Genomic DNA, 16,961 nt, shown 5'->3' with positions numbered 1-16,961 from the left:
AACAAATAGAATTTAAGCTGCAAGCAGCGTTCAAGGGGCTGAGCCTGCCGTCGATGCTGCTGCCGTCGTCACCTCAGTCCCTAAAAAGACTTTAAACAGTCCAAAACTTACAATAATTACAGTCCTAAAATATTTTATTATGAGACAGAATGGTACAACGCAAAACTCGACAGGTCTGAAAATGGAAAAATCGACATATTCCCTTTTTTCAGGGGCATAAAAATCCTTTAAACAGCCCCAAATATTTTTTTTAAGTATTATTGTCGAAGGTCAAAGGTCGGAGTGTATGCAATGATTTTAATCGACAAAAAAATTCTACTGTCTTGACTTGTGTAAAAGAGGGTTTGAAGTTGAATAAGTACAAAAAAAAGATTTAAAAAAAAAATAGATTTTAAAAAAATAGACCTGCTGGTCAGCTGTCAGTGAGGAATCTGATTGGCTCAATCACTTCCTGGGTTTTACTTTTTAAAAGAGCCGCCCCTTTTTCAAACGTTTTCTGACGTGTTTTTTCTTCGAGAAGTCAAACGCCTGTAGTCACACAGTAAAGAAAACCAGAGCAGCCGACATGTGGTACCCGTGAAAAAACTCATGAGTTTATTTAGACTGTAAAAAAAAAAAAAAAGAGAGAGAGAGAGAGAGAGAGAGAGAGAGAGAGAGAGAAAGCATAGCGTTTGGCATGACAACAGAAACGACCCGGAGTTTTGTCTCTGTTTCGGGAAATGTGTCTGAAGCTAACGAGCTAACGACCGCGCCACCTCACAGATGTACAATAGAACGTCTCCTAAACCCCCTGGTGTTCATCAGTGGCATTACCGCGTAACAAGCAGTGTGGTCAAAAAAAACAAAAACAAAAAAGTAACGGAGGTGAACAAACCAGAAGTACAAACGAGAAGTACAGGACATTTAGGGCGTGGAGTGATGAGAGGATTACGGTCGTTCGAGACATGTGAACAGCGGGTTGAGTTTTTTTTTCCTTCTCCTTTGAAAAACAGGGCACTGTAAAACAAAGCCAAAAAAAGTTTGAAAAATAAAGGCATGCTGCAATACTTTCACCAGTGGATCCCGTGAAAATGGATTTGATTTTATTGCCTGCGTATCAAATCCCTGATATTTCTAAACAGCCATCTATAAAATGTTTGGCCTGTGTGAACGCAGCCACTGACTGATTGTTATTGGACTGGTGGGAAAACATCAGGTCACGCCGCTTTGAACCGGTCAAGACTCAAACCAGGACCGGTTCTGATAACATAATTGTAAGTATTTAAGCAACTAAAAAAAAAAAAAAAGGAAATAAATAAACTGCAGTCCAACCAGCAGAGCAGCAGCGGGAGCTCTGATTGGACACAGTACAGCAGGCACATTGAAGCTCGCCAATCAAAACTCTAGTAGTGGTTTGTGTCCGAGTTCATCTTCTAATTGGCATTCAGCTCAACATTGTTATTACTTTGGGAGGGAAATTTTCACCAGTGCATCAGTCCACTCACCTGAACATTTCAGATCAAATATGTATTAAAATACATTATTATTAGTAATCGCATTTTTTTATTATTATTTTTTCATCCTGAACTCCAGCAGAGGCCCATTGTCACCCCTTTCCCAAAAAATAAAATCTCTTTAGACTCACAGAAAAACAGTATATTGAGCCGTGTGTTTACAGTCTCCTTATAAAAACCTATGGTTTGTTAGACCTTCCACAGGCTTGCAAAAAAAAAAGAAGGAAACAAAGAAGGAAACAAGGATAGTTCTGATCTGGGCAGCGGGTCAGCCCCTTTTGTGACATCACAAAGGGCTGACCTCCGCATCAGCACACGTTTCTGCGAAAAGCAGAGTGAGCAAAAGAGGCAAGAAGGACTTTCGCCGACGAGCTTGGAGATTCAGATTCTTCCATCGCTCAAACAAACGCTGCACCTGCTCCAAAGCACCAATCAAAAGGATGCACATGCCAATGACGCTGTTCCTTCATGGGATCGGTCGACATTTAAAAAAAAAACAAACACATTAAATAAACTCCCAACTCGTCCAATCGGCTTTGAGCACGTCGCCGCTCTCTCCGCTACATTCTTCAAACCCCGACGCCGTCCGGACTCTCTGCGTTGCTCTGTGATTGGACCGTAAGCCCAGGAACTGATGCGGTTTTATTTTTCGGAGGAAAACAACCGAGTAGGAATGGATGAAAACTGGAGAAGTGAAGATGGTTTTGGGTGCTGCGGGTGAAGAGGGGCTTGTCTAGTCCGTCCCCGTGATGAGCGTCGGGTTTATGTGGTTTTCTTTTTTTTTTTTTTCAAAAGGCCTCGTCGGAGATCATTGCACATTCATTAGGTCGTACCATCTGATCAAGTTGGGGGGAGGGGAGGGAGAAGAAGTTGGAGCTGGACGGCTGAAAGACTTGATCACTTCCTGCGTGCCGGTGGTTTTAAAGGGGCGACTTCCCGTCAAGTCCTGACGCTTCCTCCTCCTCCTCGCAGGTGAGAGCGGAGCGCAGCGTTTTCATTTTTAGAAAACGTCCAACTTCCTGTAAGGGTGAACGGGGTCTATTTTTAGAAGAAAGGCGAGAAAATAGTGGGGCATTGAGAAGCCTTGGAATTAGAATTGCGTGCTTTTTGTGGTAGGTCTTTTCTTTTCTTTTTTTTTTTAAAGATATCTCTAGAATATATTAAGGTATAAAATATAGATCTTAAAATATCTGACAGGGTTTTGGTGTTCCGAAGTCAAAATACAAAATGTCGAAGATTTAGAAAAAGAAGCTCTTCTTTGACATCCTTCCGTCTCCTTGATTCCAACATTCGACAGGAAGTTGATTTTCGGAGCCTTTCCCTCCCTCCCCTCCAGCACCTCGACCTCGAACCCCCTGCGATTTTACCCTCGACCGTCAGATATATTTGACACAAGGACGGATGGCGTTGCGGCAGAGGAGCGTCCGGGGATTGGAACCTCAAACCAGGCCAAAAAAAACAACAAAAAAAAACGAAAAAGGACAAAATAATTCTTTACATACAGTACGTACGATTCTATACAGACACGTTGAACGGAACGGTGACACCTAGAGTTCAGCGGGAGGAAAGGCGGACAGAGCGAGAGTTCCTCCTCCAGTGGTGGTGGTGGTGGTGGTGGTGCGTTCTTCAGAAAACAAAGCAAAAAGAAAAAATTTCAAGCAAATATTTTTTTTCAGTTTTTTTTTTATCTTCATTTTCCTCTCGGAGCTCGACTCAACACGGCAACAGCTTTGGTCTCAATAGCTAAAAATCCCAACGAGTTCCCAGCCTCCACATCCTGAGCTTTAGGGGGGAATAGTTATTTGTAGTTCTTCGTTTTTTTTCTTTGTTGTTTTTGTTTTTGTTTTTTTTAAATCATCCAGTGGATCGAAGGTCCCCGTTGTGGCTTCTCAAGTCCGGTCAGAAGTCCACGCGAGGCCAAGCTGAGGCTCCTGCGACCGGGCGTCCGGCCAGTCAGCTGGCGTTGCTGCTGCTCGGCGGGCCGCTGGTCAGGAAGTAGGTCATCATCTCTCCTTTGCCCTTCACCGTGACCACGCCTCTGTACTCCAGGGTGTAGTTGTAGGAAGTCAGCACCTGCTGCAGGTCCGCAGTCACCTGGAGGAAGACGGACAAAACGTCAGTCAGCGGATTAACTGAGGATTTAGGGTTTATATTTCATGAATTAGACTTAAAATGTTTCAGTGGTTTCACTTTGTGGGTCAGAGACACTGTCGAAAACAGTTGACGATAAGTAGTTGTTAGTTAGTAGTAAAAGATAGTAGCAGTAATTGTTATTAGACGTAGCAGTAGCAACTGTAGAGATAGCAGTAGTAGGAGTAGTGGTTAAAGGGAGAAATAGCAGCAGTAGTTATGAGTATATTATTATTATTAGTAGTAGTAATAGTAGAATGGTAGTTTTAATAATAGTAGTCGTAGCTGTAAAGAGCTGGAGCTGTAAGAGAAGTATTAGTAGGTAGTATTAAAAACGGCAGCAGTTTGTATCAGTATTAGCAGTAGTTCTACTAACTTCTACTGCTTCTACGACCAACAGCTACTCCTCCTACCTCCGCTTTAGCACTAATGCCATTACTGCAACACCTGTTTGCTTGAGTCACAATGAATTCAAATCTAGTGTTGCAAGTCATTTTGAGTCAGTTTATAGAGACATTGTGATAAAAAAAAATAAATAAATAAAAAAAACATTCTGGTGCAAATGCATAGTCCCAATTCTGAAGGCGTGTACCTTCAAGCTACAGACTGAAGAGATGAGCTATGCTTGCTGTGCAACTACTACAGTAAGTAAATCATTTTATTATGAATTGCTTCTCCAAAGTAAACAGCAGAGCACCTGGATCCTCTCGGGCACGCCGGTGGAGTCCATGCGACTCGCCACGTTCACCGTGTTCCCCCAGATGTCGTACTGAGGCTTCCTGGCCCCGATCACCCCGGCAACCACGGGACCCATGTTGAGGCCTCAGAGTGGGAAAAGGAGAGGAAAGGAGGGGAGATACATTTAATGACGAGCTTTACAGAATCAGTGCGGCCGACGTCTGCGGCGCCTCTCACCTATCTTCATCTTGAAGTGGTTGAAGGAGTGCTCGTTGATGTACTTCATCTGGTCCATCAGCCTCATGGCGTAGTCGGCCAGGGCCCGGATGTGCGAGCGGCCCACCTTGTCGTACGTGGAGTCGTTGAGGCCCGAGGCCGCCATGTAGGTGGAGCCGATGGTCTTGATCTTCTCCAGCTGTCGGAACTGGTCCTCGCTGATGATCTGAGGATCGGATTTTTCGGAGCGTTTACGCATTTAGCAGCAAACGGTTCAATGGGAGAGATGCTCAATTCCAGCAAGACACCGTTAAAATTCCCTTCGTTGTGTTTCAGGACGTTAAATTGAGGGGTTTTAAGGACTGCTGCAAACAGATGGCCAGATATGCTGATTACTGGGAATTCACAGACTGTCTTAGGATAGTTAATCACATGATGCTGCTCCGTAGGATGAAAAATAGGAGTCTGGAAATGGAATTAAAATGGGGCCATCCCTCACGCTGACGCAACTCCTCGCCTCACCTCGTCAAAGTCGGCGATCATCTCGTTGAGCAGCCGCAGGCACTCCACGCCCTCGTTGTTGCCCTCCAGCTCCACGTAGAACTCGGAGAAGTTGCTGATGGAGGCGAACATGACGGCCACGCACTCGCACGACTGGTAGTAGAGCTCGTCGTTGCGCCGCTCGCGCTGCAGGAAGTGGGCCGCCACGTCCTTGGGCAGGATGTTGTGGAGCAGACGCCGGTTGTAGGCCTGCAGCTCCTCCATCTCCTCCTTCTCCTCGGTGGCCTGCGGAGGGAAGGGAAGGGAAGGGAAGGGAAGGGAAGGGAAAGGTTGGTTGGAAAGTCAGCTTTCAAAAAAACAAAAAAAACAAAGTCTTTCTTGTAACCTGAAACTTACCTGGAGCTTCCACAGGAAGTCCAGCCTGGCCGTGGACTCCACCTGCTGGGCGTGAAGGTAGAGGGCCAGGACGAAGACGGTGATGACCACCGGGGTCATGATCTTCAGGGGAACCTTGGAGTCCACCGCACAGCTGGACATTTCGAAAATATTTAAGTGTAAACAAATTTACTTCATTAAAAGCTTAAGAATGGATCTGGGCCGATGAATCTGTTCCTCTGCTAATTAGCGTTAGCATCACTTTTTTTCTTCGTTGTATGGAATGTCATGCACTACATTGGACACTATGGACAATCAATGTTGCATGTTTGTGTCTCATTGGAGCAACCGAATGGACGCAAAACAAATTTCAGACCAAAATATTATCAATCAATCAATCAATCAATCAATCAATGTGTCGCCACTGTAATGCAAGTCTCACCTTGTTCCATTCATGTGCTCACTGTCAAGAGGGAGGAAGAGGGAAGAGCCAATCAGAAACAAGAACAAAGACATTTAAAAAAAAAACAACAAAAAAAAAACAAAAGAAAAGAAAAGAATCGGGAAACAAACGAGCGACTCACACAATGTCAATGGCGTTGGCCATCACCAGCAGGTCGTGGTTGTCGAAGAGGTTCACTTTGGGCACCTCCAGGATGAGGAGGTAGAAGAGCTCCACGAAGAGCATGAGGAAGAGTTTGCCGATGCTGCTGATCTGCAGGAAGACGGAGCTGGCCAGCAGGCTGAGCAGCACGCAGGACGAGAAGTACTGCGGGGCGCAAACACGAGTGCTTTTCAGAGCCGCAGCAGCAGAAGGCGTTTTCACAATGGTGTGGAGCTACGTTGCCTCCTTCAAATTGTTTTCAAAACCCATATTGATCTGACCCAGGTGTGCGTTTCTACGCTTGTAATTGAATCTCTCTGTACAACTAAACCAAGACCGAAACCCTTGCTGTTTCCCTTTCAACCTGCGGGGGGCAGCAATGCACAAAACTAAGTCTAGTCAACTGGAATGAAGCGGAGGAAGAAGGAATGTAGTTGTAGCGGTTCCACTGGGTTGCACCTCTTTTTCAACCCATACAAAAACTGCTAATGTAGCAAGATCTTAGTATATATCCAGCGGCTATTTACCGCGCTAGCAACAAGTTAACGTCACATTGTCATAGCTGCTTCGCAAGTGACACTCCCACATTTCTTCAACTTCTTTTTCTTTCCCAACACCATGTCTTACTAAATGACTAAAGGATGCCCTTAGGGTGTCCGTCAAAGCGTTCGCTGCACAGAAGAAGAAGGGGAACCTATGTCTGCGCGTCGACGGAGCTTTAATTCTGGAGAGATGGAGACGCACCTCGGGGAAGCTGCAGACGAGCCCGCCCTCTCCGCAGGAGCCGTGTTGGCCGTCCTGGCTGTAGTTGAGGGAGCGCGCGTGGCAGACGGTCACGTTGTCCAGGCTGATGTTGAGCTCCGCCTGGACGCAGCTCCGCAGGCTGTGGCTGCTGCAGGTGAACTGAACACCAGGCGAGGAGGGAGTTGGAGAGAAAAACGTAAGATTTAGATCGGATCGGATAGGATGAATTGGATTAGCGCTTTGTAAAAAAAAAAAAAAAAGGGCAACTTACAATGTTGATGAAAGCAGAGAGGCAGACGATGACGATGGTGAGGACGCCCACCAGGGTGCTGTTCAGCCTGGACTGGACGATCCCTCTGGAGAGGCTCTGCAGGGGGACCGGGAAGAGCTGCGGGCAGCCAAATGGTCAGGTTGTGAGTCTTGGTGCAGAAAATATTTTGTCAAGGTCCCATATTATACAAATTTTCAGACTCTTGCGTCTAAATGAACGGCATATTCAGCTCTTCCTGCTAAGACGGCGGGTGTTAGCTTCCTGCTAATGCTACGCGTTTTGCTCGACCTTCTACGCGTTTGGCAGGGGGGGAAAAAAAAGAAGAAGGTCTCAAATGGCGGTGCAAACAACCGGCTGGTTGTATTCAGGACCTCCATCTGAGCCCTTTGTGACATCACAAAGGGATTCTCCACAACAGCATTTTAGCAGACTCGTGTTGTACATATTGATAAGTGGAACGAGCAGAAGAAGTAATGGATGGAATTTTCTCATTTCTGGAGTTCACCGCCATGAGAGACACAAAGACTATTATATATGTGATTAATTATATATAGATATTTTTTTTAATCAACTGGGATTCTCTAAATGTCTTGACTGGATCATATTTATAGTTTCCCTCTCAATATGGATTCTACTATTATTATTATTATTATAAATTCAAAATGATGAAACAAATATAAAAGGCTTAGTATGCATACAAACATTGGTAAACATCTTTGCTTAACATGGAACCTTTAAACTACACATGATATCAATATACAAGTCCAAACACAGCCCTCAGCTGTTTAAAATCCAAAATCTTTCTGTTCCGTTTCCGTTCGCGTGAAAGACACAAAGGCCTCACCCCGTAGCAGCAGTACACGGTGGAGACGAACATGATGGCCATCAGGATGATGAGGCAGGTGATGAAGAAGCCGATCATCAGGCTGGAGCTGCAGGGGACACGCAGTTGGCACGAGGTTAGAAACATGTGACGCGGCCCATTATTTTTGCACTCCGGGGACCACCTGATTCCACTTAGCGTCGCTGTTCTTCATATTCCTCGCATAACGTACAGCTGCACTTTCTACGCTGCCAGAGTGATTAATTGTGGGAAAGTGCAACACGCTGACCAATCCCAGGGAGAACTTTAAGAGCAACAAAAAAAAAAAAAAAAAGCCCATTCTGGCGCCGCCGTGAGGATCTGTCTCCGTTAGGGCCGCTGCTGGCACCCTGACAGTAATGACGGAGCATCTGCGAGGAGCCCCAAATTACAGCCGTCCCGCTTTTAATGACGAAAATTTTCAGTCGCTAACGAGGGCATATTTCAGCCGGCGGCCCGTCGACTCACCGCGGCACCACCACAATCTGGATGAAGCAGATGAAGACAAAGACGAGGGAGGCGCAGGCCACGTACGCCCCGAACCTGGAGTCCACCTGTTTGGAATACTGAGGATGGAGAAGAGTGCATTTTAACAGCAGGAACTCACACATACAGCGGTTCATTCTTTTTTTTTTTGTCCTTCTAAATAAAGATTAAAAATCCGACTATCACTTTATTCCAACCCTCGCGTTTAAACGCGCGCAGGAGCAGGGCTGTTGTGAGGCTGAGCTCGTGAGGTAGTTCATAAAATTCTGAGATCTATTTTAAAATTGCCCGAGGCAATATCGTTTCATCACTAGATGTTGGGAGTTTTGTGTTGACCAAAACAAACCGGGTCCCCGAGCGTCCTCAGTGGCCTCTAGCGTAACAATCAACGAACCTTCGCAGAGCAAACAAGGACAGAGGAGCTAATAGGGGACCATCACCGCACTGTGAACAATGTCAAGTGATGATCTGAGGGCGTAATGCTGCAGTCCATACTCGTATTTGTTTCTGGTAGTATTGGTATTAACATTGATGCCCATCACTGACATTTGTTCTTCCTCGTTTTGCTTTCTAAATTGCAAAAGTTGATTAAAAAAAATAAATAATAAATTGTCTCCCAATGCTGGACAAAACCTCGTTTTAAATGAAAATTAAATTACTGAAGGGAGAAGGACAAAAATATATATATAAAAAAAAACCACCAACATTTTCATAACAAATGGGTGAAAACTTCAGGACCGAAATGAAAACAGCATTTAGTCTTTTTTGTTGAACTACACGAAGTGACATTTGGAGATGTGGGCATGAGGCGAAGCTTCCTGCGACACTGCCGGGGTTATCAGACGGCTGGGTCGTCGAGAAGAACTGGCAGCGTCCGGGAGGAAAGGAAGCGCCGCCCCCGTGGAAGCCGAGGAAGTTTTGGAGGAAGTTAAAACACCTCCTGCTAATGAAAGGAGCCAGCGGGAGAAGTTTAAGCAAGGTGGTTCGCCTCCCTTCGCGACGACGACTTTGCTCTGACAAATGAGCGTTTGGACGGCGTTCGCTTTCAAGCGTCGTTAGCTAACGAAGAAGAGCAACGACTCCATTTGGAATCTTTGCCCTCCTCGCCGCGTCCTTCCCTGTCGGTTTCGCTCTCTACTTGGTTCCCTCCTCCATTGACGCTCAATGGAATGCCTGGTGCTGGACTCTGGCTCCGAGCGACTTCCTCCGGGGACGCGGGGACAAGAGGGGGCAAGCAGAAGCTTTTTGCACAGCCAAGATTGCCTGTCACTGCGGATTCTTTGATGCCACACTGGCTGAAGAGCGTCGTGCATGTGTGTGTGCGTGCATGTCCACTCCCTGACCTTTCTCTCCAGGTCGGGCTCCCTGAAGGTGAGCAGAAACTTCTTGACGTGCTCCGAGCGCAGGCGGTCGATGCTGCGGGCGTCGATGGCCCGGCCCAGGAACTCGTCCACCTCGTCCTCCGGGTTCAGGTTCTCCTGCGTGTTCCTGAAGATGAAATGCCTGCGCAACGAACGGAGAAGACGGGGAAACAGAGGCGCGGGAATCATTAATTCGGAGCTTTCTCGGTCGGCTGTCGGAGGGAAGAGAAGAGTGCGAGCGGGAAAACGGGTAGGGAAGAAAATGCTTTATGTGAGGTGTGAGGTTGAGTCGTGACTCACTTGTCTTTGGGGTCTTCAAATCCCTGCAGGACAGAAGAACGAAACTCAATCCTTAAATCATTGAAGATGTACAGACTTTAAAGCCAACACTAACAAATGTAGTTTATACTAAAACCACTCATTCTGCACTATTTGCCTCTGTCTGCGGCTGTGATACACTGGAAGAAGTGGATGCTCAACATTGAAGTGAAGACGTCGTGAGAACTTGTTCTTAAAGCCTTGATCTTCCTCTCGGTCTGCGACCTGCGACTTCTGAGTCACAGTGGGCTGTCAAATGTATCCCTGTGCCTCCCTCTGCTGGACAAACACGTCGCTTGCATATCTGCGACGGCGACAGATTTTCAACTCTGCTCGTTGTGCACGAAAGACGCTCCCAGGATTTCTCCCTCTCTGCCCTCTGGAGACCACCTTAATATTTTTGGACCGCTTCCAAACATGCAGAAGGCCCATCAAAGCGTTGATTTTAGTCGGGAGCTAAGACTCATTTTAACAGGAGGCTGCACACAAAGGGCTAAATACACTGATTTTTTGGAGAGGCCCTGGGTTTTTTTTTTTTTAAATTGATAGCGCAAGGTTTTGCCACTTGTTAGCATAGCTGCGATTTATGTTTGGTTTTCACTGCCAAGAGAGAAGATCAGCAGCAGTACAGCTAAATATATGTATATATGTATATATATATATATATATATGTATATATATATATATATATATATATATATATATATATGTATATATATATATATATATATATATATATATATATATATATATATATATATATATATATATATATATATATAAAACAAAAAGGTTTCTATGGATGGACAGTAGCTTCATGCTGCTCACCATCCTCTTCATCTCCTTGGAGATCTTGTTGCCCCCCAGGTGGTTGTAGAAAGGACGGTCGGTCCAGTGGCCACTGTTGTGGGTGACAGAGTTGGTCCTCTGTCGGTTCATTTTGGCGATCATGGCCTTCTCCTCTTTCTGGGGAAAAAGGAAAAGAGACGCCAGAATAAGCAATGCAATCATTTCCACATGTGTGGATTTTTAATGGGATTAGGACAGATTCCCTCCAAAGGCATGAAGTGCACACTTTCAAGCACGTTTCAGTTTAAAAAAAAAAAAAAAAGTCCTTTTGGTTTTTGATTCCCTACTTTGTGTACGTTTGTAATCTCTATAGCCATGCGTTTGATTTTTTTTTTTCATTATAAAACCTTTTCACTATTAATATCCACCTGATGCACATTGAAGCCTGTCAGTGACTAGCTGCAATATGTCTGAGATTAAAGAGAAAGCATAGAAATAAAATCAAAAGAAAGACGACCGTTATTGTTATCTTTACATGTTAATTAGTATCATTTAATTGTTAACCAACTATTATTATATATTACTATTTAATTTGCTTACTTGCCAAGATTATTTTTTGTCAAGCACACGAGCTAATTAAAGGATAAAAAAAAAAAAAAAATTGGCATCTTTATTTGTGCAGTACATCTCTAGTGCCCCCTCTAGCGGCTGTGAGTGAATGGCACATCTTTAAACAGAAGAAAATGTTTTTTCCATCAAAAGTTCCAGAAACTTTTAATCTGGGTAGTTTTCAACCAGGAGTTTCTGTCGGTTCATTATGATGGGTGTTTCCTCCTAATATGAGCTCAATAACGGTTTGTGTGTGTGTGTGCGTGTGCGCGCGCGCGCCACTGAGAATGACAGTGACTCACACTCGGACAGCGAACCGAGTCTCACCCTTTTCTGACTGCAGCCAACAATGAGGTAGGTGTCTATGTTGTGCTTCTTCAGGAAGGCGTTTCTGTCTCCGCCCGCTCCCGCCTCCACGTCGTAGTCCCCGTTCAGGTAGTTCAGGGTGGCCTTGGTGATGTGGATGCGCCTGTAACACAGCAGCGGAGCAGATCAGCACCCGGTCCCTCTGAGACCGACGCAAGACCGCCGCGCACCCGGCGGCGAGGAGACGTACCCGGCCTGGCCGCCGGCCTCCATCTGATTGGCCAGGGTGACGTCGTTGGACCAGACGTCGAACTGCCACTTCCTGAGCCCGAGCACCCCGCAGTGCACCCTGCCGCTGTGGATGCCCACACGCATGTTCACATTCACGCCGGTCACCTCTCGTACCAATCTGCACAAAAACAAAAATACAATGAGCTAGCTCATTTAGGTTCATGCAAATTAAGGATTCCATAAAAGTTCTACTGCTGTGACCACGTGTTTGAACAGAGAGAAGTAGAAGAAGAAGAAAAACAAACAAATAATGTGTGTCAATGCTTCTCATGCTGTGTCATCCAATTGTCTGTGCAGCCACTGTGTCTCTAATACTTTAAAACCAAGTCAAAATATCCACCGCGGCCTCATGGTCATGTTCATGCTAGCTCAAAAAAATGTGGCAACGTCCGTAGCATGTAAGCTAACATGCAATCCTGCCCAGGAAGCTGCATATCAAGGCTAAAAACACAGTGTTGACATCAGTGTTTCGACACAACTCAGGAAACAGAGGCAGTTTAAGGCTTTTTTTTTTTAATATATATATTGTTCTACTGTTTTTACATTTGATGCACGGCTGCCATTGGACGGAATTCTTTCACAAGGTGGTCGGGAAGGTTACGCGGATTAGCAAAACGCCCCCAGACTCTCTGGCGACACGGCAGTGAGGAGGAGACTGGGATCATTTCGATTTTGGATGAGACGTCCTTTTAAGTGCAGGCGAAGCTGCGTTGGACCATCATGGATGGATGACGGATGGGTGGATGGACATTGTGAAGTACCAAACGAATAAAGCTTCAAAGTTTTGATTCCGTAGGGAGGAAAGACAGCATGGCTGTCAAAGGCTCCATTGAGAGATGCCGCTGATGCAGCTTCCAACTTCCGCCACTCGTAGCCGTTCTCGCTGAAGTCGCGCATCAACCGGCAACTGTGTGCGTGCGTGCGTGCGTGCGTGCGTGCGTGCGTGTCTTACGAGATGGCCTCGATCATGTCCAGCCCCATCTCCACGCAGCAGCAGGCGTGGTCGGCCCTGGCCTCGGGCAGCCCTGACACACAGTAGTAGCAGTCTCCCAGGATCTTGATCCGCAGACAGTGGTTTTCCTGTCGGGACAAAGTGGCTCTCAGTCAGCGAGCGCCGACCAGACCCTGATGTTTCTGTGCGCTGCGTCACTGTGGCTTTAACCACGTCAGTCACAAAGTGACACCGCGCTCGCTCGCCAGTAAACGATTCAATAAAAGGCCAGAACACAAGTCTCATAATGCGGGGGACGAGATGTGTCGTTGATGCCGCCACCAGGGGGAGACAAAGGAATTTGTGCTTCGACCAAATCCCAGTTTAAAATGCAAGGACAAAACAAAAAAAAAACAAAAAAACGGGGAAATAACTTTTTAAAACGGTGATTCTCAACAGTTTTCTAATTTGCCTACATTTGAAAAAAACTTGTGGAATTATTTAGAATTATTTTTGCTCATTATTTTTATGATTCAATGTCATTATTTTAATTATTTAGAACTATTTCACTTGTACTTTGAAAAAAAAATCTTCAATTATCTAATCTAACTTTATACTATAACTAGTGTGTTTAAAGGTGCATGTTAACCCATTTGCTGTATGTTCCTGCGAAATCTTTGTGGATACTGTGGACGAACTCGTTAACTAATGAGAAGAATCCATCCTTCACCTTCTCCCTCTGCGCTGTCACAAAGGGCGCTACTATCTAAGACTGATTCCTCCTGCGAGTTCTGCAACAACAGAAACTGACGCTTCTGCTCGAGGCTGCAAGATCAGGGCTAAAAACACTTTTTCTTTTCAGACAATTACTGGCATCAGGCGGCTCCACTGGGGATCCTGGATGAAAGGTCAGCCTTAGCACGCTGGAGAAACTCACAGAGCGTCAAGCGGCTAAAAGGCCCGGATCCTTATCTGGCGCTCCGACACCGCACGTCGACGGCCTCGATCCAGACAGGAAGGACGCTGACCGTGTTGCTAATTAGACACCGTTTCCCCCCTCCGATCGTCCTCATCGGCGTCTCATCGCCGCTGTAATTTTGATTTCACGTCGCTCGCGTACTTCCCGCCTCTTAATCCGACCTCTCGAAGCGATTTTAGCGTGCGGCGGGACGGCCGGGAACGTCCCGTGTGTTCGCGCGCGCGCGGCATCGCTCCCGCGGAGCGCCGCGTCCCATGATCGCCACATGAGCGGCTCCTCGGCACATGGCCCCGGGAGAGAACAAAAAGGCCCACTGTGCGGAGAGCGCAGACAAGAGAGCCGCCTGGCGTACGTGGACGTGCGCGTGAGTACGTGTGTGTGTGTGTGTGTGTGTTCCGTGAGCGCGCGTGCGTTCTGCGAGTGTGAGTGTGCGCACGTCCACACGCAGACGCCGAGGAGGAGCATCTGGCACGGACATAAAAGTGTCAGCGGCAGCGTTTCTGCTTTATAATGCCATTATGTGTCGGCCATAAATATTGATTAGCGCATGGTTTCACCTTTCATAAACAAACGGCGCGCAGCGAGCATTAGCTGGACAAACAATGCGGCCGCAATGGGCAATAAATATTCATGATGTCAGTCGTGGTGCCGCGGATCGCATTGTCGAAGTGTGGCGCGGAACGCGCGAGTCGTCAAAAATAATGTTGACAATATTTCCTCCGCTTTCGTTGATTTCACTGCATACGCGGTACTTGGAAGATTATTGGAACTGATTGGGTCGTAAATGCCCTTGTTTTACGGCGTTAGTCAGAGGTGGGGTAGAGCAGCCAGAAGTTGTACTCAAGTAAGGGCACGGATACTTTGGAATAACATGACCCGGGTAGAAGTGAGACGTCGTCATTCAAATGATTACTTAACAGCCAAAGAATTTTTTTTTTTTTTTTTTTTTTTTTTATGACTGAACGACGAGGACTTTCGCTTTCAGCGAGGCTCCGCTAGTGAGTTTGTGCACTTGGACAGTTTGTTGGGATGAACCCCACCAAAACAACTCTCCATGAGGCTTAAGCTAGGTGCCCGTATATATGTGTTTTGACTGCATACCTCCAGCTACGCTTCATTGATGGAAACACGATCACTCGGTTGAACCTTTGACTGAAGTCCCCGACAAAATGAAACACTAGCTTGATGCATCATGGGAATGTTTTTTTTTTTTTTTTAAAGGATAAAAAGAAAAGGAGCTCAGAGTAGCATAATGTAGGGGAGTAAGAAATGAAGCAGTGTAGGGATTTAAAGCTTACTCTCAGAGGCACAATTAATGCAAAGAAACATTTGAAGGTAAACACAGCGTCGCCTTACCGCGGCCAGCTTGTCGAAGCGGGCGAAGAGTTCGTTGAGGGTCATCACCAGCTCCTGCGCAGTGCACTGGGACGCCAGGCTGGTGAAGCCCTCGATGTCGGCGAACAGGATGCTGCAGGAGCGCAAGAGGACACGAGAGAGGAACGTCCGTTAGTGATTCGGACGGTCTCAGCCGTTTTTGAGTTGGCCGAACTACACACAACACAGGATTTAAAGGTCCCATTTCCTACTTGTTTTCAGGTCTTTTTTTTTTTTTTTAACAGCTCTTTATTTTTCTGCTCCTGGGCTGCAGTGAGGCAGCCTCACATGATTATTCAAAAATAATATTTTTAAAAAAATCTGTTTTGTTCTCAAAATAACAAAAACAAAAAAAAACATATTTAGCCCTCTGTTTATAACCTCCAGCTAAAACGGCGGTTTTGTTGGACGTTCCAATTGTTTGGAAAGAGACCACAAAAACACGACAGCTAAAAATGGTATCAGTGGGGGCGGAACCAGCACCTGGATAGGAAATGACGCAGATCTAAGAGAAGGATAGGTGCCCTTAGTGACATCACAAGGGACTGACCCGGAACCTTTAGAGCGACAGTATATTTTCATTAATGCAAACCTATTTACAGTGAAACGCCAACGACGTGACAAGACCACATCCATCAACAAGGTCACATGACAAGGCGCTGAGGTACTGACACACACACACACACACACACACACACACACACACACACACACACACACACACACACACACACACACACACACACACACACACACACACACACACACCTGTTGTTAGCTTCTGTCTTTTGTAAGGAGTTTGAAATGAAGATACAACCACTGCGTGCTTCTGCCCAAACTCCCGACTTTTGTTGTGTATCACAGCGGCTGAACTTTTTTCAACATTTTCCGTGCATTTCACCCAAAAGTTGGATGTCCCCAAGCGTCCATGACACGCTAGTGCAGCTGACTTGTCCCAAGCCATTGAATTTCTATCCGAATTTCAAAGCAGCAGGCCTGCAGGCGGCAGACGGAGGAAAACCACACGCTGGTGCTTTTGCTCCTTCAAAGCAGCTTCAATGGAGAGTGTGAGAGAACATCACGCAGTCTTACTCTCTTCTATATATACACACACACATCATATTATATTTATCCTGAATGGTCCCAGATACTGCGGGACACACATCGCAGCCGCACAACATCACATCCTGCCACCCTCATTTCTCTCTTCAATGGACGTATTGATTCGGCGCTCCGCAATTTCCTCTGGGCTGAACCATGTGATGAGCTCACAAAGTCAGACCCCCGCTGCCTTTCTGCTCCTCCAAGAGTGTCCGTCTCACCTGAACTCACACTCGAGAGATCTGAGATCAATCTTTTAAAATAAAAAAAACAAACCTAAAAACTTTAAAAACTAAAAGACCTGAACACTATTTTCGCAGCAGCGGATCGCGGCGGAGGTCGCGATCGTTCGGGTCCTGCCGAGATCGCGTCGGGGAGTCCAGCGGGTGGAGATCGAATAGATCCCGTCGTGTTTTCCGGGAAAACACGGCTTTACTCTGCGTGTTTCTCTCACTTTTTTCAGCGTGAGAAATACAACGTGTGGCGGGAGTGCGTGGCAAAAGGCCCAAAAGAGTGACTGTCGCGCTCAGTGCGTGACACTT

General features: G+C 46.2%; 1 protein-coding gene across 1 annotated transcript in view; it reads right to left on the bottom strand.

Annotated features, from left to right (window-relative positions):
• Nucleotides 1–571: 571 nt before the first annotated feature.
• The window catches only part of adcy5 (adenylate cyclase 5), a 50,741-nt gene continuing 34,351 nt past the window's right edge, over nt 572–16,961 (bottom strand). Inside the window, exons 4-21 of the mRNA XM_076030992.1 lie at nt 15,301–15,412; nt 12,987–13,114; nt 11,994–12,152; nt 11,765–11,906; nt 10,868–11,005; nt 10,022–10,044; nt 9,704–9,863; nt 8,343–8,440; nt 7,857–7,944; nt 7,013–7,129; nt 6,742–6,900; nt 5,978–6,162; nt 5,836–5,856; nt 5,415–5,547; nt 5,040–5,303; nt 4,539–4,743; nt 4,321–4,445; nt 572–3,587 (exon numbers count right to left, since the gene is read on the bottom strand). Of these exons, the coding sequence (XP_075887107.1) occupies nt 3,447–3,587; nt 4,321–4,445; nt 4,539–4,743; nt 5,040–5,303; nt 5,415–5,547; nt 5,836–5,856; nt 5,978–6,162; nt 6,742–6,900; nt 7,013–7,129; nt 7,857–7,944; nt 8,343–8,440; nt 9,704–9,863; nt 10,022–10,044; nt 10,868–11,005; nt 11,765–11,906; nt 11,994–12,152; nt 12,987–13,114; nt 15,301–15,412 (2,398 nt within the window). The 3' untranslated portion in view covers nt 572–3,446. The remainder of the gene's footprint in view (nt 3,588–4,320; nt 4,446–4,538; nt 4,744–5,039; nt 5,304–5,414; nt 5,548–5,835; nt 5,857–5,977; nt 6,163–6,741; nt 6,901–7,012; nt 7,130–7,856; nt 7,945–8,342; nt 8,441–9,703; nt 9,864–10,021; nt 10,045–10,867; nt 11,006–11,764; nt 11,907–11,993; nt 12,153–12,986; nt 13,115–15,300; nt 15,413–16,961) is intronic.

The sequence above is a fragment of the Nelusetta ayraudi genome, unplaced genomic scaffold (genome assembly GCF_046127955.1).
Source record: "Nelusetta ayraudi isolate G7.1 ecotype Tasmania unplaced genomic scaffold, CSIRO-AGI_Nayr_v1 ptg000031l, whole genome shotgun sequence".
Classification (NCBI taxonomy): Eukaryota; Metazoa; Chordata; class Actinopteri; order Tetraodontiformes; family Monacanthidae; genus Nelusetta; species Nelusetta ayraudi.
This window is presented reverse-complemented; position numbering and strand designations above follow the sequence as displayed.